Genomic DNA, 26,680 nt, shown 5'->3' with positions numbered 1-26,680 from the left:
TTGGAGGAGATGTGCCTTCAATAAGGCTATGAAGGAGAGAAGAGTAATTGTCTGTAGGATTTGAGGATGAAGGGTGCTCCAGGTCAGAGGCAGGATGTGGGCGAGGGGCTGGCGGCAAATTAGATGAGTTCGAGCCACAGTGAGAAGGTTAGTGTTAGAGGAATGAAGTGTGTGACCTGGATTGTAGTAGGAGAGTAGTGAGATGAGGTAGGAGGGGGCAAGGTGAGTGTGTGCTTTAAAGCCAATGGTGAGGAGTTTTCATTTGATGTGCTGGTGGATGGGCAACCACTGGAGTTTTTTGAGGAGTGGGGAAACAGGTCCTGAACGTTTTTGTAAAAAAAAAAAAAAAAGATCCAGACAGCAGAGTGAACTGTGAACTGGAGTGAGGAGAGACAGGAAGCTGCAAGGACAGCAAGGAGGATGATGGAGTAATCTAGGTGGGACAGGATGAGTGATTATATTAATGTGGTAACAGTTTGAACAGAGAAAACACCATCTAGCCACCCCCTTAATGTGAAATTGTGCTCACTCCACTGTTCTGCACAGTAAATGACAGGACATAGGTCAGTCCAAGGGGCCTGGCCAACACAGGTGAGCTCACTGTGGGCAAGGCAACAGTGACCATCTGGCTATCTGATATTATGAGCCCTCTAAGGCAAGGCTACCACAACCTTGGGCCAGTCTGATATTGTGTGCCTCCCAAGGCCAGGACTGCTGCCACCTTGCACATCTAATATTGTTACCCTCGGAGGCCAGGTCTACCGCAACTGTCATAGAGGAGTCATGACACTGATTGCTCAGGTACCAGTTGTATCTATATGTTATATCTTTAGGCAGGGAATATGTCTGTTACATTGTTCTATTGCACTTTCCCAAGTGTTTAGTACAGTGCTTTATTCACAGTAAGCACTCAATAATTACAACTGACTGACATATTAGAGCCTTTTACAGAAAACCTATGGCATGTCATTAGGGGAACCCCTGATCCTGCCCCCTTTTCCCCAGAACTGTTGTGCACCCTTTCCGGGTCTCTGTGCTTTGGAGCCTGGGGATTTGGTCGCAAGAAGTGAGATGGAGGAAGGCTGGATGCTTAAAATAAAAATGCCAGACATTAAGGTACTGGACAGGGGATCGACCACCTGAACACCAGACTTAGTCATGTAAAACTAGACAAATGGCCACCCTAACCTAATCAAGAGAGGGTTTTGACCTAGATTCATCAATGATCTGACTTTGATTTATTGAATTGTTGGGAACTGTAATGCGTTTATGATTTTTCATTGTTCTTTTAGAGATTATTTCTGTCAATGAGCTAAGGAAAGATCAATTTCTGCCCAATTGGCCTGTGTTGAATACAGTCTAAAACCCTGCCCCTCCATTCATAGTTGGTGTTGGAAGTGGAGGACTGGGAAGTGTAAATCTAGTGAAATCAAGAATCATCCTTGGCCCTGGTGTGATTGGGTTGGCTCTGTTTCTACACCTCTGCCACTATTTGGCTGATTGTTTCATGGGCCTATGCAGTGAACCAAAAGAGATGACTGCCCAAGAGTGGAATTTTGGAGCTATTTCCTCTGAGGACCTTCAGTACCCTGGAGCTTCTGAGTCTGGTCTGGATGTCCAGACGGAGTAGCAAGACACAAAAAAGCAGAAATGTCAGGTGTGCTGTATCATTAAGATGTTTATTAATAATAATAATAATAATAATGCATTTATTAAGCACTTACTATGTGCAAAGCACTGTTCTAAGCCCTGGGGAGGTTACACGGCTTACAAGTTTACAAGGTTACAATGTTTAGTGTACATTGTCCAAGAAATATACATTTTTTAAGTGGTTATGGGATTCTCTGTGCATACTGAGCCATGGGTCATTGCTGTAGTCTCCATTTTGGCAATGTTTTAGGGTAACTGTGTGAAACTTATCACTGGACTAGTTCCTCCAGTTATTGAAAATTGTGCTATCCTCTTAGAGCTCTTTTTGTGAGGTGAGCAGGGTCAGCAATGGTACCCAATCAATTAGTACTACTTATTGAACACTGTACTATGCTCTTGGGTGAGTACAATACAACAGAGTTGGCAGACATGTTCCCTGCTTAAATGATCCTACAGTCTATAGTCTTACCAAACTGGTAAGAGTTTAAATCTACTTGCACCTCTCAACCATGCCAAATCACATTACTTTGGGCAGACATAAAGTTTAACAGAATGACGTCAGAGAGAAGCCCATTTGAGCCCCAAACCTAGATGATCCTCGAGAACTCTGTTAATGCAGATGCTGCTTCCAAGTCAGACTGTGCCTTTACATTCATTAACCACCGGCACCCACTCTGATGACATGCCCTGAAGCAGTGGCTTACTTTAGATATCAACTCTACCTGGACTAGTTCTTCTCCATTTCTGTTTGTTTTTTAAGGTGGGAGAGAAAAAGTGAACTGTGTGGATGCAGCATTGCTCAGTGGAAAGAGCCCGGGCTTTGGAGTCAGAGGTCATGGGTTTGAATCCTGGCTCTACCACTTTTCAGCTGTGTGTGACTTTGGGCAAGTCGCGTCACTTCTCCGTGCCTCAGTTCCCTCATCTGTAAAATGGGGATTGACTGTGAGCCCCCACCATGGGACAACCTGATCACCTTGTAACCTCCCCAGCGCTTAGAACAGTGCTTAAGTAAGCTTTAAGTAAGCACATAGTAAGTGCTTAATAAATGTCACTATTATTATTATTATTATCTATGTTGGGCCTTTATATTCTGAAATAATGATGGTATGTGGTAAGCACTTACTATGTGCCAAGCACTGTTCTAAGAACTGAAGGCTGGGTCAGACAGCACTTTTTAAAAATGAATGTCATACATCATAGAATGCAATTGTGGGGAGCAATTCAGAGCTGCTGCAGATGGATTGAATGGGTTATAGCAATGTTTTTTTCACTTCACATTTCCATTCGGTGATTACAGATCATCAATGAAGTAAGTACTCCCAGAGAGAATGCATTTGCTATGCTCCTCAATCACCCAGATACATTCTCGTAGATGCACCTGCTTGTCTCCTAAATGCAGCAAGGATGCTCAAATGGACTACTACTCTTTTAATGGAAATCTAATCGATTTTAAGAGAGTGCAGATGTGCTAGTCACCATGAAAGCAATTAATTTACCTAAAATTCACATTAAGATTTATAGTGTGGCAAGGAGTTTTACTTGATTGGGAACCCAGATTTTCCACTTATAACCCTATTGAGCCAATTTTTTTATTGAAATAGGGGCACAGAGTCCAAAATGACATATGCTATAGGCAAATTTATTCTTCTGTGTTTAGAGTCTTTTACATACAGAAGAAAATACTTGTGAAAGCCAAACTTCCTACTATTGTAATGAATAGCTCTATTTTGAAGTAAATCCATGCATTGCCACTTCTTCGATAAAACATCCTCAGGATCCAAGTTCCAAATATAAAACACTTAGAACACATCAGAGCTGCAGTAATTGGCCACGTTTACTGTGAAATATTAATTATCAAATCTCCCTTTAGACAATCAAAGCAGACAAGGATTGCTTCAGAAGCCTCAGGAAAAATAGAATTCTCCAGTCCCCAACGGCAGATGGGGCTTCAGCCATTTCACTTTCTTATGGAGGGAAAAATTTGCTGCCCCTCCCACACAACGTCTTTTCACTAAACTGTGCTCTCACACAATTTAACATGATGATGTCCTATGGAAGTCCTTTGGAAACTCCAAACTTAGAACAATTATCTGAAGGTTTCTGGTCTGATATTCTGTAAGGGTGACTTCTGAGGGTCTGAGAACCAAACTATTTAAGGTTGAGAAACACCCGCCAACTCCTTGTGTAGTTCTCAGAAGCTAATAAGGAAATGCAGGTTGAGGGGCACCAGTGTAGCCCGTCACCTGGTGGAAAAATTCCTGCCCAGCTGTTTCTCCGAGAAGAAGCCTTTATTTTCATCATGTGTTTGAAGAGAGTAATCATGAGTAATCATTAACTTTCTGGAGGATTTTTTCCTCCCCCTTTGAAGGGAAATAAATTCATTTAAAAATTAATAAGCTTCTATTAATTACCTGTTGTGTGATCTCGGACAAGTCATTTAACTTCTCTGTCAATTTCCAATCTATAAAATGATGATTTGGTACCTGTTCTTCCTCCCCTCCCTCACTTTAAACTGTGAGCCCCAAGTGGGACAGAAAATGAATGTGATCTGATTTCATAGTGGATAGAGCATGGGGCTGGGAGTGAGAATGACCTGGATTCTAATTCCAGCTCTGCCATTGGTCTGCTCTGTGACCTTGGTCAAGTCTCTTCACTTCTCTATGGCTGTTACCTCAACTATAAAATGGGGATTAAGGCTGTGAGCCCCCTTTGGGACAAGGACTGTGTTCAACATGATTTCCTGGTATGTACTCCAGCATTTCGTACACTGCCTGGCATATAGTAAGCACATAACAAATGTCACAATTATTATTGCAAGTTTACCTACTAAACAGTGCTTAGAATAGCGCTTGTCACATAATGAACAGTTATCAAATACCAAAATTATCTTTAGTTTTTCAAAGGCCTCTTGCCTGTACAGAGTGTGTGTGTGTGTGTGTGTGTGTGTGTGTGTAACATAATGACATCATGCAGAATCCTATTTAAACCTGAACTTAGAATATTTTTGCTTGTTTCACTTTTCTTTTTTAAAAATCTGAGCGAGAACTCCAGTACAATAAAAACTGAGTTGTATTGTACTAACTCAATTGTATTGCACCAACTCAGTTGTATTTTACTCTCCCAAGCACTTAGTACAGTGTTCTGCACACAATAAATGCTCAATAAATGCCATTAATGACGATGAACCCCAGCTCTACCCTTATTGCTCCAGAATCATTGCATTCCCCTCTGGGCCTCTGTTAACAGGGGCACATAAAGACTGTGGCACAGGCAAGCATTTTCAGCCATTGTGCAGTGTGAGGGGGAAAGGCGGTATGGAATGCACATGCAGCAACAATAGGAGGGAATCTTAAAACAAAAATAGCTGGGTACCCCTGGTCATATGGCAGCATTGCACCTCCAAGAGGATGAGACAATTGATCACAGCAGACCAGTGATGTTGAACCAGATTATAGCAGTGTGGCTCAGTAGCAAAAGCACGAGCTTGGGAGTCAGAGGTTGTGGGTTCTAATCCCAGCTCTGCCACTTGTCAGATGTGTGACTTTGGGCAAGCCACTTAACTTCTCTGAGTCTCAATTACCTCATCTGTAAAATGGGGATTAAGACTGTGAGCCCCACATGGAACAATCTGATTATGTTGCATCTCCCCCAGTGCTTTGAACAGTGCTTGGTACATAACAAGCACTTAATGGATATCATCATCATCATCATTATTATTATTATTATTAATTTCCACCAAATAATAATGCCAGAGAGCTGCCAAGCAAAAGGTGTTGGTGAGACAAGGTATGATTGAATGAAAGCTGCTCTTTACATGCCCTCTCTCATCTGCAGAGGGGTGAGAGGAGGGAAAATTGCAACTTCTGCCCTTCTAATGACCCCACTGCAGCCAATGGGGCTCACACTGGTCTAGTTCCTCAGGTACTTCTCTCAGTCCTTCTCCCACTGCTCCCAACAGTCACCCTGCTCAGAGTTCAAGTGGCATGGGTGATGGTTCTAATCGATTTTAAACTCCTAAGGGCTTTAGACACCCTTGACAAAAATACATTAAGGGGATGCATTCAACAACTTTCATCCCTGCTTTTCACCTGAGAACTTGGCATACAAAATAAAACAGTGTAGTCGTCTTCCTAAATTGAGTTCTCAGGACACAGCAGTGGCAGATAGATTTGCTAATGATGATTCAGTGCAGTCATGTTCCTTCCTTTTTACTGGCCTTCTTGGGTGCAGTAAGTGCACAGTTCCTTGTGAGAATGCAAATTAATTTATCACAGTTGAAGGAACTAACTAATCTTTTTTGATTCTTGATAAACAAATTGGTCACAAAAACCCAGAAATAGCCTCACAACTTGTGTTCCTGTACACCAAACACACATAAGAGACTAAAACTGTTGATCAGTTATATTATTCCCCTGGATAAGCACACAATCTCCTTTACATTCATTCATTCATTCATTCAATTGTATTTATTGAGCACTTACTGTGTGCAGAGCACTGTACTAAGTGCTTGGGAAGTACAAGTCGGCAACATATAGAGACAGTCTCTACCAAACAATGGGCCCACAGTCTAGAAGGGGGAGACAGACAACAAAACAAAATATGTAGACAGATGTCAAAACCATCAGAATAAATAGAATTATAGCTATATGTACATCATTAATAAAATAGAGTAGTAAATATGTACAAATATACGCAAGTGCTGTGGGGAGGGAAAGGAGGTAGGGCGGGGGGGTGATGGGGATGGAAGGAGGAGAGGGGAAAAAGGGAGCTCAGCCTGGGAAGGCCTCCTGGAGGAGATGAGCTCTCAATAGGGATTTGAAGGGAGGAAGAGAGCTAGTTTGGCAGATATGTGGAGGGAGGGCATTCCAGTTTGAAGCCATTCATTATAAAAACAAAATTACTTACCTTTTCATCTTTCTGTGGCATCATATAGCTGAAGGAATAGGATGATTTTTAGACATACATTAACGCTAAGTAAATGTTTAAATGTGCAAACAGAGGTTCACATGATATTCCTACCATATTAATTCTATAAATACTGATAGCTAATTATATCAATCCCAAGGCTTTAGAAATAATTTTCCCATCTTCTTTTAAAATCTCTTTACTCAGACTAAGGGTCTTGAGAGGATATTTTTCCCCAGGCCCCTACAAATCATTCAGAAGAGTCTTTGTTGCAAAGTGAGTGCCATAAGATGTTGGTGAGGAAAACTTGACAAAAATATACTATTTTCTTTCAGTTCTTTCTTCTCTGTGAAATATGCTCAATTTGTAGAATAAAGAACATAGAAATTCAGCTCTTTAGGAATTGTACAGGACTAAATGTCTTAAGATTGGAGATGTGATTTGCTTGTGTCTATGAAATTTTACTCTTATCAACTTGCAGAAATGAACAATCATGCCCTTCAAAATTGAGATGAATCTATCTGTGATGGAGATGTGGTGGAGGTGTGATGGAGAAAATTCTTTATTCCACCAGATCATTCAGAGTGATGAATTTACAATTACTATTTTAACAGGTTAAGTGAGCAAATTTTAAATTCTACTAGCCCTAATCCTTTCTGTAATTCTTGACTTGAAGAGCCCTACTTTATTTTTGTTGCATAAGAATGAACAAAATAATTAAATATTCTAAAAATGAATACCACACCTTGTTTGTCTAATCAAACATATGCTAACATGTATCATCACCTACCTCTTTGATTAAATGGGGAAACAACCAAATCTTTAGATATTATGAATCTTAAGAGAGTTTTCTGAGAAAATTGACATCATCATCATCATCATCATCAATCGTATTTATTGAGCGCTTACTATGTGCAGAGCACTGTACTAAGCGCTTGGGAAGTACAAATTGGCAACATATAGAGACAGTCCCTACCCAACAGTGGGCTCACAGTCTAAAAGGGGGAGACAGAGAACAAAACCAAACATACTAACAAAATAAATAGAATAGATATGTACAAGTAAAATAAATAAATAAATAAATAGAGTAATAAATATGTACAAACATATATACATATATACAGGTGCTGTAGGGAAGGGAAGGAGGTAAGATGGGGGGATGGAGAGGGAGACGAGGGGGAGAGGAAGGAAGGGGCTCAGTCTGGGAAGGCCTCCTGGAGGAGGTGAGCTCTCAGTAGGGCCTTGAAGGGAGGAAGAGAGCTAGCTTGGCGGATGGGCAGAGGGAGGGCATTCCAGGCCTGGGGGATGATGTGGGCCGGGGGTCAATGGCGGGACAGGTGAGAACGAGGTACTGTGAGGAGATTAGCTGCGGAGGAGCGGAGGGTGCAGGCTGGGCTGTAGAAGGAGAGAAGGGAGGTGAGGTAGGAGGGGGCGAGGTGATGGAGAGCCTTGAAGCCCAGAGTGAGGAGTTTCTGCCTGATGCGCAGATTGATTGGTAGCCACTGGAGATTTTTGAGGAGGGGAGTAATATGCCCAGAGCGTTTCTGGACAAAGATAATCCGGGCAGCAGCATGAAGTAAGGATTGAAGTGGAGAGAGACACGAGGATGGGAGATCAGAGAGAAGGCTGATGCAGTAGTCCAGACGGGATAGGATGAGAGCTTGAATGAGCAGGGTAGCGGTATGGATGGAGAGGGAAGGGCGGATCTAGGCAATGTTGCGGAGCTGAGACCGGCAGGTTTTGGTGACGGCTTGGATGTGAGGGGTGAATGAGAGAGCGGAGTCGAGGATGACACCAAGGTTGCGGGCTTGTGAGACGGGAAGGATGGTAGTGCCGTCAACAGAGATGGGAAAGTCAGGGAGAGGGCAAGGTTTGGGAGGGAAGACAAGGAGTTCAGTCTTCGACATGTTGAGCTTTAGGTGGCGTGCAGACATCCAGATGGAGATGTCCTGAAGGCAAGAGGAGATGCAAGCCTGGAGAGGGGGGAGAGAGCAGGGGCAGAGATGTAGATCTGGGTGTCATCAGCGTAGAGATGATAGTTGAAGCCGTGGGAGTGAATGAGGTCACCAAGGGAGTGCGTGTAGATCGAGAACAGAAGGGGACCAAGCACTGAACCTTGGGGAACCCCCACAGTAAGACATCACCTTAGAAGATGTTAATAGCAATGTATCTATTGTGTGTTTACTATATATAATGCACTAGACTAAATACTTTGGATATAAAACAGCAGTAGTAGACATTTCCCCTGCTCACAAGGAGTTTACACTTTAATGGAGGAGATTGACGCAGAAATAGTTGCAAATAGTGGAATCAGAATACATAAAATTGAATATTTAGTCATTTATGAGTATTTACATTCATTCATTCATTCAGTTGTATTTATTTAGTACTTGGTGCAGAGCACTGTACTAAGCTCTTGGAAGGTATAGTTCAGCAATAATGACAATCCCTGACCACAACAGACTTACTGTCTAGAGGCGGGGGGCGGGGGGAGACAGACATTAAAACAAGTAAACAGGCATCAATAACATCAGTATAAATAGAATTATAGATATATGCACATCACAACAAGTTAATAGGCATTAATATAAATATATAGAATTATAGATATGTACATATAAACACAACTGCTATGCAGTGGGTGGGTAGAGCAAAGGGAGTAAGAAAGGACAATGGGGAGGGGAGGGGGTGAGGAAAAGGGGGGCTTAGTCTGAGAAGGCCTCTTGGAGGAAGTGAGCCTTCAGTAGGGGGAAGTCTGATTGGCGGATTTGAGGAGGGAGGGCATTCCAGGCCAGAGGTAGCTTGTGGACCAGGGGTCGACAGCGGAACAGGTCACAGTGAGGCACAGTGTGAAGGTTAGCACCAGGGGAGCAGAATGTGCAGCCTGGAATGTAGAAGGAGAGAAGGGAGGTGAGGTAAGAGAGGGCAAGGTGATGGAGAGCTTTGAAGCCAGTAGTGCAGAGTTTTTGCTTCATACCGAGGTTGATAGGCAGCCACTGGAGATTTCTGTGGAGGGGTGTGACATGCCCAGAACATTTCTGTAGAAAGATAATCGGGGCAGCAGAGTGAAGTATAGACTGAAGTGTGGAGAGAGGTTGGCTTTGGAGGAGCGAAGAGGGTTAATTGGAAAATTAGGCATGCATAGCTATATGATATATTGCATCATTTGGATTTATTAGACAATCAACTTTTTTTAACAAGTGACAACTAACACCAGTGCATCAATTTCAACTGAATGTGCACAATTTCCTTCCAAGATTCTTAGACTGAGTTTCAGAGACAGGAAAAGAGTTATCTTCGTGGGCTGTCAAGGGAGTTTTCATCCTTTTGCAATGTCTTTAAGGAAGGTTTATTTGGAAACCAATTTAGGGAATAAAGTGTATTGTGCTACAAAAGACTCTTCTGTCACGAATTACCCATTTTTTTCGAGTAGTGACCGTGTAGTCAATAGAAGTGACCTCTCTCCACCACATCTCTAAATAAGTTCAAAATTTCTAAAATAATAGTCTGCCTTTTTTCCATCTAAGTAAGGGTCATATTTAATTTACACCATCTCTTAAGGTTGTGGGAAGGCCCAATCAGGGCCACATGCAGATAGTATGCAAAAAGAGGTAGCTTCCTTATGGCAGACCAAATTAGAAGATACCCAGCCTCCCTCTACCTTAGTTCCTTATTCCAAGTCCTGGGGCTTTAGAAGCAGTACCTGTGTTGGCAGGGGCATGGGAGGAGAACCCAATTGCTCCAAAGCAGGGGAAGCACCAGGAACATCCCCAAAGAAATGCTCTAAGTCCACATGGATGAGGCCGGGATTCTGTGTGATGTCACTATGTTATGCTGTAAGCCCATAACATGCAACACATGTCTAAGTGTCCCCAACGTAGGGAAGGAGTGGCCATCCTGGATGGTCTTCAGGAAAGCCGGGTGAGTGCTATTTTTTCTTTCTAGCCTCAGGGAGGCCAAAGACCTGAAACCAGTCCTGGACTTGGGTTAGCCATATTTTTATAATGAAGGGAACACATGGTGAGTCTTTGTCAAGTACAAAGAAATATCAGGGGGTTAGTTTGGGACAGGGTTTCCTTCACCAGGAGCCTCAAAAGAAAATTTCACTCTTCTCCTAAACCTTATAGCAAGGTGTAACAGGAACCTCATATGAAACTTTCTACAGGAGGCCTTCCCAGACTGAGCCCCCTCTTTCCTCTCCCTCTCCTCCCCCTCCCCATCCCCCCCGCCTTACCTCCTTCCCCTCCCCACAGCACCTGTATATAAGTGTATGTGTTTGTACGTATTTCTCTATTCATTTATTTATTTTATTTGTACATATTTATTTGTACATATTTATTTGTACATAATTACTCTAATTATTTTATTTTGTTAATATGTTTTGTTTTGTTCTCTGTCTCCCCCTTCTAGACTGTAAGCCCACTGTTGGGTGGGGACCATCTCTATATGTTGCCAACTTGTAGTTCCCAAGCACTTAGTACAGTGCTCTGCACACAGTAAGCACTCAATAAATACGATTGAATGAATGAATGAATATAGAGGGAACTAGAGCTGAGAATGAAGCAAATTCCATGTAAATTTATTTCCTCCTGATAGGTGATAGGCTAGTTCATTGAAGACATGGCTAGAGCAGTGTCATGCAATTTATCCACAAATTATAGAGTAAAGCTGAGGGAAAAGACTGGCCCCAAAGTTCTTACCATTTCTGGCTTATCCTGATGAAAACATTAGTCTCCCCCTCTAGACCGTAAGCTCTTTGTGGGCAGTAACATAGTTCAGTACCTGGCATATAGTAAGTGCTTAACAAGCCACTGGGAGCCGGACCTGAGGGTAGTGTGGTTTGTCAGATGCAAGGACACATTCACTCTTCAAATTCCTCCACATTAATTAATTAATTCATTCAATTATATTTATTGAGCACTTGCTATGTGCAGAGCACTGTGTTAGGTGCTTGGGAGAGTACAATATGACAATAAGCACCTCCAAGAGGATGAGACAATTGATCACAGCAGACCAGTGATGTTGAACCAGATTATAGCAGTGTGGCTCAGTATTTTCTTAAAAAAGAAAATAGTTAAATCAAATATAGCAAGTCAGAGGTGAAGAACAAGCCAAAAAGTGGGACCTGTATCTCTAGCTGTCTCTCTTCTACCCCATCTCTCCCCTCCCATGCCAAGTTCTTCCAAAGTGTAGGGCAAATTAATTGAGCTCTCTGTCCTCATTAAAATGTTCATTAAGGTTTGCTGTTACAATTTTGTTTTCATCAAAGGGGCTATGACTAGAGATTTTTTTTTCAGAAAATCATATTGTGGACAGAATGATTTTAGTGCTGGGATTTCAGCACTCAGAGTAAAAACACAAATTACTCAAAGCATGTGAATAATATTACGGTTAGAATGTTTTGGGTCTTTTTTCCCTTGGGTTGTTTATAGGATTTCTCTCCTCATGCCATTTAAATTTTAGTTTCTTTGCCACAGAGGTCAGATCCTGTAAATTTACTTCACAAAGGGCTTTTGGACACTCTGAGATAGCTCCAAGCTTCAGTGACTCATCTGGAATATAATGAAAGAAAGGGTCTTTGGAACTCTGTACTAGAGGTGCTCACAATCTACAACGCACTCATTATTCATTTTGTATCATTCATATAAATTAAAAACAGAAGAGAGCTATTAATAGGCATTTTCAGCATAAAAAGCTCATATTACATTTCAAGGAAAAATAGATCATTTCCTTAGTGCCTCAAGTGACTGTTAACCTTCCTAAAGGAAGTACAAAGGGAATGAAGATTAATGTAAGAAAATTAGGTTTTTTTCTGGTAGGATTTGTCTTGACTAATGTTTCCAAGAATTATGAAAGGAAATCCAAAATTGTATATTTCTCTCTGCCATTCTATTATGCTTAGTTACATATTAACCAAATGGACAAAAATGTTGCTTTCTTTGTGGTCAGTTTACCTATCAATAGACTTAACAGAAACATTCTAAGTATGAAAAGGGAACTCAAAGCTGTTTCCTGGAAAAGGCATCATTTTAAAGCTGAATTAATTTTTTTTTAATTATCCTTGTTATTCTTTTCCCATGACCACAGATACTTGAGAGAGGATTATATTTGGGATGGGATTGAAACATAAGTGAAAAGATTATAACACCAGAACAATCACATAAAAGGCTGACTTTTGAATAAAACATTTCCCTCAGAAAATAGATTATCTTTTAAATCTGAATGAATTAGTCTTTCATCTGAATCTGACAGATTCATCAATGAAGGACTTTCTTATGATCTGACACTCAGTAACAGTTTCCATCAAAAGCCTTCAAGTTAGTGTCAAACCCCAGACCATGTAGAAATAAGAGTAGATAGAAATTGAAAAGTAGATGTTTTTAGAGCTAGGAATTTCTGCTCTTTTGATTGTTCTCACACATGCTTATGGAAGCTTGGAATTGTTCTCTTTTTGAAGAGTCTTCCAGCAAACTGGTCTAATAGGTTCTCATGGGGAGTTTTGTGCCATTATTTCTTGCTGATTGCAAAGATTAGGATAAAGAAGAAAGTGCCAAGTGGGGAATGTGGAACTTTTCAATCACACATTCTCTATCTTCTGGCCCTGATTTAATAAGGAACTGAGGCACCCCACCACAGCCATCATAGCCACCTGGGCAACAGTGAGAGCAAAAAGGACAACAGAAAAGGCCATTTGTATCCTCCAAGGTCTTTGTTGCATTTTTGTTTTCCATCACTGAAAAAATTACATCACCCAGTAAAGACAATAGCAGCACAGCTTATTGAAATGTTACAAGCAATTTTGCTTTTACTCTTTCTAGTAACATTGACATCCTCCCTTTTCTGTAAATGCCTTTTTAAAGCACCATGAAATCTTAAAGAGAGAAAAATAAGTAAAACCTCTCTACACATGGCATTGTCTTCATCAGTAACTGTTTAATCATACTGTAGGTGACTTTGGGACAAGCAAAACCAACAAGTAAGGGTTGAAGGCTGGTATGTTTGGTTTGCATAACACTGTTAGGCACCACAGCAGTTTTTTTTCCCTACGAACACAGCTCTAATGGTGAAGGAGAAGTTTTGCAGCTAACCTCTTCAGCAAAGGCAGGGAGTATGATTCTCTCTTTTTAAAAAAAGAAAAGAAAAGAAAAAAAATACATAAAGACCTGTTAAAGGCTTCTCATTTAAGAACCCAGAACAGAATGGAAATTGTGTATCTCTTAGGCACCTGTGAAAAAATGGTACTCATTTTCAGAAAATAATAAATATTTAGCATTTCTCAAGACAACTACACTGAAACTGGGACTTACATACCAACATGGGGGAGGATAGAGATTTCCTTTGAGAACATATTGACAGTAAAAGGGCAACACCATAATTTTACCTTGCAAGCATTGAATACATGTTCCGAAATGAAATATGTGGATTTTATTTACAATCATATTAAGTTCATGCTATTCCCCAGTTCCCACAAGCAGAGTTAACAGTATCTATGTAAATGATCTTGTCAGATTCAGCAGTTTTCTAGTTTTAAGGCGATTACCGATTAGGTTTTTGCACTGCATATAGAGCAACTTCACTCAAATCATGCAACAGTTGTCAGTCGTTTCAGGCTGTTGCAGCATAATAGTGAGAGGTTGACCAGCCAACTAGAAATCTCAGCCACGTGCAGGTAGCATCAGAACACAGATCACTCCTTTCATTGATTTTTATTATTATTATTATTTTGACAAAGCCATTGCATGCTTTTTAAGCATCCTTATTCTATGTATGGGGGTGCCCCCCCCCCCCATATACTGAGAGCCTGGGGTGCCTAAATTTTTGTCAAGAATTGGGAAAGAACTTGAAGAGTTGCATCTTCCGGTTTTACAAATACAAGTAGGAAAGGACCCAGACAATTGGTAACCTGGGTTGTTAACAGGAAATCCTGTTTTCAAGGTGTGCTATAGGTGTTAACCAGATGTTCATCTTATCCCCTGGACCCCAGAAATGGAAATATTTCCAAGGGTCTCAGTGAACTCCTTCATTTGTATGACATGTTAAAGGGAATCTTCCCTATAATGGAAATATAACAGAACTAGGGTCAAACATGATGCAAAGGCTGTCAATGTAGCTTGGACTATTCTGACTCCCTTCTACTAACAAGAGTTGATAAAAAGTGGATTTGGTTCTGTTGGAAAATGTCAAAATCATTTGAATTCTGACCCCCTGTGTAGTTTTGGTCTCCATCTACCTTTCATAAAAGGAATAATGAAGGTGAGGGAATTTAATTAATAGGCCCTTGCCTTAAAAGGAATCAAAACCACTGGAATATATTCAAAGATTAAAGCAGTGACTTTCTCAGCAAGTTGAATACAATGGTAGAAAGGGGGAGACTTCTTCAATAATTTAATTTACATTAATCGTGTCAACCACTTCAAAAGTTCTGAGTTACTAAGTATGTCCTAAGTCACCAATGGCAGTTTCAAATTCTTGTATTGTGGGAGAGTTTCTGCACACACTTTTCTTCTACCACTGATCATTGCACCAGCTCTGGGAGAAAGGAACCTGGGAAATTTACATCCTCCCATGAGTTAATTTACCAAATTCTTATGCCAAGTGCTGGTTTTCCAGCCAACAGAGGAAAAGCTTCACTCCTCTCAATATCAATCAATCAATGGTATTTATTGAGCACTTACTATGTGTAGAGCACTCTTCTAAGCACTTGGGAGAGTACAATACAAGAGAATAAACAGACACGTTCCCTGCCCATAATGAGATTACAGTCTAGTAGTTTTTTACTCTCTCACAATGTGGTCAGTGTTCAACTTTCAATTTTTGACTATCACGGGCCTGGGAGCCAGAGTATCTGGGTTCTAATCCTGGCTCTGCCCCTTGTCTGCTTTGTGATCAAAGACAAATCACTTCTCAGTGCCTCAGTTACCTCACCTGCAAAATAGGCTGATGACTGTATGCCCCAAGTTGGACATGGACTATATCCAACCTGATTAAATTGTATTTATCCCAGCACTTAGTACAGTACCTGGCACATAGTAAGCGCTTAACAAATATCATTTAAAAAAATGATTTTTTTTTTGTACTGCAGTGAAAGATCACTTTAGTTGATTGGTTGGGATAAGGGCTAATTAAAAATTTGTTGGTTTTTTTGTAACATTGAGAAGAATACACTTCTGGTTTTGGTAAAGATGCTCCATTTAGTGTACAGATTTACAATTTGAGTTCTTCCATTTGTTATGCATGGTCACTACTGTGTTTCTGGAGAGTGCTTCAGGCACAGAACACATTAAAATGGAACATTCTAAAATGATCAAGTCAGATTTTCATAAAGACCTAGTGAGTTTAGGCCCTCCCACTAACAAAATAGATTGAGTACAGACCAGTCTAAATGAGATAAATTAATATTTGCTTGACTCAATCTAGACAGGAATACCAGAATAAAAAGCTGGTAATCAGTCGGTCAATCATATTTACTGAGCACTTTCTGCATGTAGAGCACTGAACTAAGCACTTGGGAGAGTATAATAGTAAACAGACACATTCTCTGCCCTCAATGAGTTTACAGTCTAGAGAAGGCCTGGACGTCAACTCTATTGGCTGTATCGTCCACTGTCTGAGCAAGGTGATTTATAGGGTACAGGGTGGAGTACTTTGTCTGTGCATGATAAACAATACCTGATGATTTTTAAAAACTGAATAGATACAGAAGGATATATGTGCATCCCTAGAAGTGGGGGATGAGTTAGGTGACTGTGCTCCTTTCTGGCCTTATGAACCTGTACAATCTATGAAAGTCTAAATGGTAAAAGTAGTATTTCTTCTGTGCTTCCTAAGTGTCAAGCAGTGTACTACATCCCTGGGGTAGATCCAATATAAGCAGAATGGACACAATCCCCATCCCACATGAGGCTTACAGTCTATGGGAGAGGGAGAACAGTTATCCCCATTTTACAGATGAGGAAATTGAGGCACTGAGAAGTTAAGTGACTTGCCCAAGGTCACACAGCAGGCAAGTTGGCAGAGCTGGGATTTAAACTCAGGTCCTTTGATTGCCAGGCCCCTGTTTGCTCACTAGGCCACATTGCTTCTCACAGCCTTCTTCCTACCTAGCAGGCTATGGGTCCAAAGGTCACCAACTGGATTCTTTGGAGGAGTCTTGGTATTCAATGGGTAGGAAAGAGGGTCGGTTTGCAGTCAGCTGTGTTAGTCTACCTCTGTTAAATTGTGGGCTAGGGATGGTAAAGCCTGGACCACATTAAAGGTGTGTGGTCCTGGGCTCTTGACCTTTTCTCAGTTTTCCCTTGTTTATAACCACGTCCCTCCCAGCCCCTGGTCACTTCCACTAGGACTATCTATGTTCCCTTGCCCTGCTAGGATATTGTGAAACATTCAGAGACATGGCATTTTGGTTAGTTTTTATTGTTTGCCTTGAAACAACCGTTAGAATTGGGGTTAAGATTATGAGAAGGAAAAAAGGATCATGAAAGAGGAGACCAAGGGAAGGAAGCCTAAACCTAAAATCAGAGTATTCAAAATACTTTTTTAAAAAGTTATGAAATGTGATGTCATGAATGGCACTTAAGCTGTAAGTACTTAAAATGTTTTGAACCTGATGGATGGGTTTGCATCTCTTTCTCTTCGGGGTAGGGTGTCTGGAGCTTATAGCTGAGTCCTAATCCACCAAAAGGTCAGAAAACTATCAGATTCCAATAATGCCATGTTTGACCTCTCAGTAACAGAAGGGAATAGTGTCTATTTCTGTAAAATTCAACTTCAGCTACACAGAACAGCAAGCCACAGATAACCTGCACAGCAACAGCTTTCCTTCTCTCTAATTATGAACACTTTAAAACCTAAGTTCCACCATGAGGGAGGGCAGATGAATTTAACACCAGCTTGCCCACTTTTTTACATATGAGATGAAATTTTAAACCATAGAGCAGTCGATGTCGGGGTTCTGTCAACATGTGCAATTGCTGGCTCCCTCTCAAAAAAGAAGAAAAATTCAGTCACGGTTTTGTAATTGTTTCAGGTAATATCCACAGTGTGATGATTTTGTTTTTCTTTTTTTATGAGAAAAGCAATCACACCTGTTAAGTACACCTGCTCTTACTTCTGCCTGCCAGTGTTAGTTTCCATTTAAATTTTTTTGGAGTTCAGAAAAACTATGAATTTGGTGTTTGGGGGTAAAACTTTAAGCTTAAAGTATGTGCCAAAATGTAAACTTAATCTCTAGTAAGCCACCATTTAAGCTCGCTTTGAGCAGGAAATGTGTCTACCAACTCTGTTGTATTCTCATTAGCACTTAGGCTCTGCACACAGTAAGCTCTCAATGAATGCCATCCATTGATCTTACCTTACTCCTTTCCACTTGCGTGCGTGTGTGTGTGTGTGTATGCATTCATATAAATATAGCAATTACATGGGGTTCAGGATGCTGTGATCTTTTGAAAAGATTCACGGTTCTCAGTCTTTTCTTTCTGAATATCTGCCCTTTGACTATTATACCAAAGTAGGAACCCTCCAATTGTATTGCCATGGTAACTCTCTCCCTTAACATTTCACCATGGTAACCTCATACATGCTGAAATTTGTGATGTGTTGTCCACCGTCACCATTTAAAATGCAGTACTTTGATTCATTTTGGCAGACCAAGCCTTCCATCATTTATGGCACAGTGAAATAATCTTCGATGCTATGTAATTCGGACTAATAAGTCTGTATAAGGCACATGTCTCAATATGTCTCTATAAAAAAAACTAGTGTTATTTAATCAACATCCAACATCTTTTACATTTAATTTCTGTCTTCAAGTAATGCTTTGTTTTCATGTTCCCTTTCTTTGGTTTCAGTGGGTACCAGTCCATTCTCCATTTCAGAATGCTGCTGGATGCAATTGGTCAGCATTGCTGTACTTGAGTTATCTGAGTTACACATCTTCTCAGGCTCTTCTTCCTTTTTCTCTTCCTCCAAAGAGTAATTTCTGAAAGTCTTGTAAATCTTCTGAACATCTTCAGGGAGGCTCTTTCTGGGGTCTTTGTTTTTCCGCTTGGTTAACTTGGAGGAGGATCCAAACTTGTTGACGATATTGTCCTCGGACGCGCCCTGCCCATGTTTGTTCAGGTGGTCTGTCCCTTTAAGGCGCAGGTTGTTAGGTCTGTTGTTGATGCTTTCCTGAGATGAGGCTTTGAACCTCCCGGTCTCCAGTGCAGCAAAGACAGAGCGCTTCTCTGGAGAGAGCATGTCCAGCGAGTGGGCCCTCTGGTCCAGCCCCAAGCGCCGGCGCTCCATGCTCCGAATGGTCGCTGCCCTCTGCAGTTTATCATGAATCTCAACACTCAAGCGCCTCCGTGTCTCTCTAAATTCTGCTGTCACATTGGCTTTCCACTCTGCTGCATGGGCTTTTATTTCGCCGACCTTTCCAAAGGAGAAAGAAGACAGGATGCTGAGAACACCAGAAAGCCCCACATTAAATTCATTTTGCCCTGCCCCTTTATTCCCAGTACCTAACTAAAATGTTGTAGATCACATCTGATCTTGGACTTATTACTATTACTATATGATGTACGACTGTATAGTATAACTTCATCAGCCCCCTCTGAAACAGGCTATGGTAATGTATTACCTGTATCGCACAAATGAGGAACTGAGATTCAGAAAGGACAAAGAAAGGCCTTGCCCCAAAACTGCAGTAGCTCAGTGGTAGAAAGGGAATTAAATTCCGGGTCTCTGACTTCTTCTATTACACCTCATTTCCTAGGCTGCATCTCTGCGATGGTCCAGTTGTGATGGGCCAAGGCATTTTAGTTGAAATACTGACATTTTCACATTTGTCCCACCCAAAAAGGAGGAATGAAGAAATGCTTAGAAAGCATTAGTAAGCACACTAATAAAATGCTGGTTTAAATAAACAATTTCCTGGCTATTGGTTGTCAAACTAACAGCATGCTTCAGTAAGCCAAAAAATACCTCAAATGTTTACCTACAGAAAATCTAGTAATACTGCAAGGTGCTCATTCGTTAAAACGGTCTTCTGAGAGACCTTAGGAGATATGTAGGGGGTTTGAGTTTGAACTGGCATTTATTTACACTAATGTTTTTACCAATTGTAGAACTACCCCAAATCCCCCAAGATCTTAAAAAACCTAAAATAACACAAACAAAAGTAATTTTGAAAAACGCTGGGATTTTCCTTATACTTGACTGTTCTCTGTCCTCCTTCCTTACCCTTTCTCCCCCACTTTTTTTCCCCTCTTTTTCTCCCTTTCTTGCTCTTTCTCTCTTCATCAAAGAATTACAATTCAAGGCATATTTTGTAATCATCCCACCTACCTTGATCTTCCTGAGTGCACCTTTTTAGTACTTTATGGTTAGAGTTTCATAAGATATAAGTTTGTAGATAATCTATATTAACGTCTGTCTCCCCTATTAGATTACAAGCTCCTTAGAGACAGGGGTCATGTCTACTAGCTCTATTGCATGGTCCCAAGCACTTAGTACAGTTCTCTGCACATAGTAAGTGCTCAATAAATACCATTAATTGATTGCTCTGCACAGAGGAAGCACTCAAATATCCTTGAATGAGTCATTTAGATGCAGAAACACATATGTTCCTAAAGATATGAGGAGCTGAAGGAAGGGGTGGAGGCAAACAGGGTGCAGCATTATTATTATATGTAGTTGAGGCAGATATGATTTTTGGGGAGTTGGTGGAAACTTTTTGAGGACCCAAGATTTTTGAAAACTGGATGGCTTGAGCATATGCTTGGAAAAGAAATCAGAGAGGAGAGAGATCCTTGCTTCTTTTCATTTTCTAGATTTCTCAGATCACAACCAATGAAGATGACCTATTGTTTGACTCAGGTGGATGATGCTTCATACTCTCTCTGCAGAGTTTGGATCTTCCCCCTTTGGCTTTGGAGGAGGCAGGAGAGGCCTTTGGATCAAGCACAGATCTTTTTTAGTTGTGTTTTTCATGGTACTCTCCATTAAGGGGTTAACAATTCATGTTTGTTATTTTCTTTGAAAGTACTCATAATCATTAGCATTTATTGAGCACTTAGTGTGCAGTGCACTCTACTAAGCATTTGGGAAAGTACAAAATAACAGGCATATTCCCTGCCCACAATGAAAAGACAAGTTGTGGAAAATTTCAAGAAAAGTTCAGTTAGAAAAGCTACTGAACCCTGGTAGAAAGTAAGGTGATATCCCCACTGCCATGGTCCTCAGTTTTGAAGGAGCCCTACCTCTTCTTTTGTCTTTTTGGACAGAACCCGTAGCCAGTCTCCAATCATACTGAGGACAGCAGCAAAGTAGGCAAGGCCCACCAGGATCCAAAACCACACCAATGGCTTGTACCATTCCCGATAATTGATGCTTGCATTACCCCCTGGAATAAAGAAACATTGCTTTACTTTAGTTGCTTTTACAGAGAGAAAACACATTTTCATTAAGCTAGCAAAGGGTTAATTTCTTGGCCAGTGCCAGCATAATCAGCTAATCATATAAAAGTTAATACAGGAAGAAAAAGATGAAAACCTGTGTTCCAGGCCTTTGAAGACAACTTTGCAAGTCAGATACATGTAGCTAATCTCCATGTGACTCTAGGATCCCTGTTAGCTGATGAACCTAATAGAATAAAGCATCTTTGAGCTTGGACTCCAGTACTCACTTGAACTAGGTCTTCCCAAGACCGACCCTGACTGTAGGTTGATCAAGAGGGAACGCCATCCTTCCTCCCCTCCCTTCCCCACCAATGGTATGCTCTGAGTCACTTGTCTAACTCACGCAGTTTCTGAAGCCAGGCCGGACAAATTAAACCCCTCTATTTAATTATAATAATTGTGGTATTTGTTAAGCACTTACTATGTACCAGGCACTGTACTGTACTGTGGTGGATACATGCAAATCAGTGTGGACAAAGTCCCTGTCCCACATGGGACTCACAGTCTTAATCCCCATTTTACAGATGAGAGAACTGAGGCACAGAGAATTGAAGTGACTTGCCCAAGGCCACACAGCAGACACGTGACAGAGCTGGGATTAGAACCCATGACCTTCTGACTCCAAGGCCTGTGCTCTATCCTCTGTGCCATGCTACTCATTCAGATACTCAAACATACTTCCCTAGGAGCAGGTGAACGACTGAAGGTAGGATTGAGAATGGGCATAAACAGCCCTTCTATTCATGTGCCACTATATTAAGTGCTCATCAATATTAATGATAATACTAATAACAAAAGTGGCATTTGTTAAATACTATGTACCCAGAAAGGTACTGAGTTTTGGGGCAGATACAATCAGATCCAACTCAGTCCTCGTCCCATATGGGGTTCACGTAAGGGGGAGGGAGAACAGCTATTTAATCCCCATTTTGCAGATGAGGAAATTGAGGCACAGAGAAGTTAAATGACTTCCTCAAGGGCACATAGCAGGCAAGTGGTGGAACCAGGATTAGAACCCAGATCTTCTGACTCCAAGTCTGGTGCATTCTCCACTAGACCATGTTCCTTAAATCAAGTAGTCTTCCAAATAAAGACAAAACATTCCCCAGTTTATGATTTTTATCCAGCCCACTTTCTCCCCAGGTATTTCTGAGTCCCCTTCTATTCTCCAACTACACCCACTCCCTCGGGGAATCATTCATTCCCATGGCTTCAACTACTGTCTCCACACAGATGATTCCCAAATCTACATCTCCATCCCTGATCTCTCTCCTTCTCTCTAGTCTCATAGTTCCTCCTGCCTTCAGAACATCTCTACAAGGATTTCCTGCTGGCACCACAAACTAAATTAATCAATTGTATTTACTGAATACTTATTGTGTGCAGAGCACTATACTAAGCACTTGGGAGAATACAATATGAGACACATTTCCTGCCCACAGTGAGTTTACAGTCTAAATATGTCCAAAGCAGAATTCCTCATATTCTCACCCAAACCCTGATTTTCCCATCACTGTAGACAACACCACCATCCTCCCTGTCTCACAAGCCCGTAACCTTGGTGTTATCCTTGACTCACTTCTTTCAGTAATCTCACATATTCAGTCTGTCACCAAATCCTCTTGGTTCAGCCTTCACAATGTCTCTAAAATTCCTCTTTCCTCTCCATCCAAATTGCTACCACATTAATCCAAGCAATTATCCTATCCTGCCTTGCTTACTGCATCAGCTTCCTTGTGGATCTCCCTGATTCCTGTCTCTTCCCCACTCCAGTTCATATTTTACTCTGCTGCCTGGATAATTTTTCTATAAAAACCATTCAGTCCTTGTTTCTCCATTCTTCAAGAACCTCCATGGTTGGTCATCCACAACCACATCAAACAGAAACTCCTTACCATCGGCTTTAAAGCAACCCAATCACCTTGCCCTCTCCTGTCTTTCTTCCTTGATTTCCTACTACAACCCAGCCCACACACTTCCCTCCTCTAATGCCAACCTACTCACTGTACCCTGTTTATCTCACTGCCGATCCCTTGCCCACGTCCTGCCTTAGGACTTTGAATGCCCTCCTTCTTCATATCCAATGGATGATAACTCTCCTTGCTTTCAAAGCCTTACTAAAATCACATCTCCTCCAAGAGGCCTGTCCCATCTAAGCCTTCATGTTCTTTTCTCCCACCCACTTCTGTGTCATCCCTGCACTTGGATTTGCACGCTTTATTCACCTGTCCCTCAGCCACACAGCGCTTATATACATATCCACAATTTACTAATGTCTGTATCCCCCCTCTAGAGTGTAAGCTCGTTGTAAGCAAGGGACATGTCTACCAACTCTGTTGTATTGTACTCTCCCAAGCACTTAGTGCAGTGCTCTGCATAAAGTTAGCACTCAATAAATATGATTGATAAAATAATTGAAATTACATCCTTTACTATTCATTGGGAACAGGTTGTAACAGAAAGGGTGAATGACTATTAGCAAGATTGTATTGAACTGCGATGAAGCAAATGATGAGTATTGAATAGATTTCTATAGCAAATCCCAAAGGATTGGGGTTCTATCCCAAATTTAGCATGCCAAAGTTTATTTGCAATAAAAACTCTTAATTTCAGTCCTGGAAACGAGGCTCTCAGAAGTAAGTTGGTTATATGAACCTTTTCAAGTTGGGGCTCTGAATAAAGCTTCCCAAAGCGTACTACTTCTGTTCAATGACTAAAGCAACTTGGTGAAAGTGAAAGCACTAACATTCTGGGTAAGTTTAAAGATCTGTTTTTTGAGTTTCCCTTTAAGGTTCCTCGGAATATATTTTCTTAAGGATGCCACCTGTGAATGGCTTTATTTTTCAAGCTAATACCCCAGAGCGAGTTTGATGTAAAATCCTCATAAGGATCATGTCTACTAACTGTATTGTACTATCCCAAGCATTTAGTACTGTTCTCAGTTCAAAGTGCTCAATAAATAACAACGATTAAGCCAAAACCTATCGTTAAAGCTTTTTGTGTATGAGCGGTAACTCAGTGGAAAGGTCAGTTCATTATCACAGCAAAATTGTCAATATAGGGTGTAAAAAAGGGAGCAACTGTAGGGTCAGCTCCCTCCTTAACCCCTTCTTGTTCTGAGTTTATCCCCAGATTTCCGCTGAGTGGGAATTCCAAGGTCTCCTCAAAGCAGAGTTGCCAACTACTGAGAAATGTTTAGACAGGCAGTAAATAAAAATTACCACCTTTCAAATATCTACATCGACAGATCACAGGTGGCGGAGAGCAGCTTTCCAAGGGGATGGTAGGGTTATGTTGTTTTAGATTGTGAGCACCTCATGGGCAGAGAATGTGTCTATCAACTCTGTTGTATTGGACTCTCCCAAGTGCTTAATACAGTGCTCTGCACACAGTTAATATTGATTGATTCACCAGGGAGCAGCCGGCCAAGTCTCCTAACAAATTCCACCTCCAGGCATTCACTGCTTCAAACGAGGCAGCTGGGATGAATGCTGCAACACTGAGGCAGAGAGGATGGACTCCGGGTTCATTCATTCATTCATTCAATCATATTTATTGAGTGCTTACTGTGTGCAGAGCACTGTACTAAGTGCTTGGGAAGTACAAGTTGGCAACATATAGAGACAGTCCCTACCCAACAGTGGGCTCACAGTCTAGAAGGGGGGAGATAGACAACAAAACAAAACATATTAACAAAATAAAATAAATAGAATAAATATGTACAAATAAAATAAATAAATAAATAGAGTAATAAATACGTACAAACATATATACATATATACAGGTGCTGTGGGGAGGGGAAGGAGGTAAGGCGGGGGGATGGAGAGGGAGAGGGGGAGGAGGGGGAGAGGAAGGAGGGGGCTCAGTCTGGGAAGGCCTCCGGGAGGTGAGCTCTCAGTAGGGCCTTGAAGGGAGGAAGAGAGCTAGGTTCGCGGATGTGCGGAGGGAGGGCATTCCAGGCCAGGGGGAGGACGTGGGCCAGGGGTTGACGGTGGGACAGGAGAGAACGAGGCACGGTGAGGAGATTAGCATCAGAGGAGCGGAAGGTGTGGGCTGGGCTGTAGAAGGAGAGAAGGGAGGTGAGGTAGGAGGGGGCGAGGTGATGGAGAGCCTTGAAGCTGAGGGTGAGGAGTTTTTGCCTGATGTGTAGGTTGATTGGTAGCCACTGGAGAATTTTGAGGAGGGGAGTAACATGCCCAGAGCGTTTCTGGACAATCCGGGTAGCAGTGTGAAGTATGGATTGAAGTGGGGAGAGATAGGACGATGGGAGATTGGAGAGGAGGCTGATACAGTAATCCAGACAGGATAGGATGAAACCTTGAATGAGCAGGGTAGCAGTTTGAATGGAAAGGAAAGGGCGGATCTTGGCAATGATGCGGAGGAGAGACTGGCAGGTTTTGGTGACAGCTTGGATGTGAGGGGTGAATGAGAGAGCGGAGTCAAGGATGACACCAAGGTTGCGGGCTTGTGAGAGGGGAAGGATGGTAGTGCCGTCAACAGTGATGGGAAAGTCGGAGAGGGCAGGGTTTGGGAGGGAAGACAAGGAGTTCAGTCTTGGACATGTTGAGTGTTAGGTGGTGGGCAGACATCCAGATGGAGATGTCCTGAAGGCAGGAGGAGATGCAAGCCAGGAGGGAGGGAGAGAGAGCAGGGGCAGAGATGTAGATTTGGGTGTCATCACCGTACAGATGATAGTTGAAGCCGTGGGAGTGAATGAAGTCACCAAGGGAATGAGTGTAGATCGAGAACAGAAGGGGACCAAGAACTGAACCTTGAGGAACCCCTACAGTAAGGGGATGGGAGGGGGAGGAAGAGACTGCAAAGAAGACTGAGAATGAATGGCCGGAGACATATGAGGAGAACCAGGAGAGGACGGAGTCTGTGAAGACAAGATTGGATAGTGTGTTGAGGAGAAGGGGGTGGTCCACAGTGTCGAAGTCAGCTGAGAGGTCGAGGAGGATTAGGATAGAGTATGAGCCGTTGGAGTTGGCAAGCAGGAGGTCATTGGTGACCTTTGAGAGGGCAGTTTCCGTGGAATGTAGGGGACAGAAGCCAGATTGGAGGGGGTCGAGGAGAGAGATGGTGTTGAGGAATTCGAGGCAGCGCATGTAGATGACTCATTCAAGGAGTTTGGAAAGGAATGGTAGGAGGGAAATAGGGTGATAACTAGAAGGTGAGGTGGGGTCAAGAGAGGGTTTTTTTAGGATGGGAGAGACATGGGTATGTTTGAAGGCAGAGGGGAAGGAACCAGTGGAGAGTGAACGGTTGAAGATGGAAGTTAAGGAGGGGAGAAGGGATGGAGCGAGAGATTTCATGAGATGAGAGGGAATGGGGTCAGAAGCACAGGTGGCCAGAGTAGCACTTGAGAGGAGGGAGGAGAGCTCCTCTGAGGAAAGTGCTGGGAAGGATGGGAGAGTAGCAGAGAGTGTTGAGAGCCAGGGGGTTGGAGAAAGGTGGGGAGTGACTTTGGGGAGGTCAGACCTAATGGATTTAATTTTGTTAATGAAGTAGGAGGCCAAATCGTTGGGGGTGAAGGAAGGAGGAGGGGGAGGAATCAGGGGCCTGAGAAGGTAGTTGAATGTACGGAAGAGCTGGAGGGGATGATGGGCTTGGATGTCAATAAGGGAGGAGAAATAGTTTTGTCTGGCAGAGGAGAGGGCTGAGTTAAGGCAGGAAAGGATAAACGT

At 42.0% G+C, this 26,680-nt stretch overlaps 1 protein-coding gene across 1 annotated transcript in view; it reads right to left on the bottom strand.

Annotated features, from left to right (window-relative positions):
- Positions 1 to 16,590: 16,590 nt before the first annotated feature.
- KCNK10 (potassium two pore domain channel subfamily K member 10) overlaps positions 16,591 to 26,680 on the bottom strand; it is a 93,404-nt gene continuing 83,314 nt past the window's right edge. The window contains exons 9-10 of the mRNA XM_038746055.1: positions 20,796 to 20,938; positions 16,591 to 18,966 (exon numbers count right to left, since the gene is read on the bottom strand). Of these exons, the coding sequence (XP_038601983.1) occupies positions 18,346 to 18,966; positions 20,796 to 20,938 (764 nt within the window). The 3' untranslated portion in view covers positions 16,591 to 18,345. The remainder of the gene's footprint in view (positions 18,967 to 20,795; positions 20,939 to 26,680) is intronic.

Source organism: Tachyglossus aculeatus, chromosome 1 (assembly GCF_015852505.1).
Source record: "Tachyglossus aculeatus isolate mTacAcu1 chromosome 1, mTacAcu1.pri, whole genome shotgun sequence".
Classification (NCBI taxonomy): Eukaryota; Metazoa; Chordata; class Mammalia; order Monotremata; family Tachyglossidae; genus Tachyglossus; species Tachyglossus aculeatus.
This window is presented reverse-complemented; position numbering and strand designations above follow the sequence as displayed.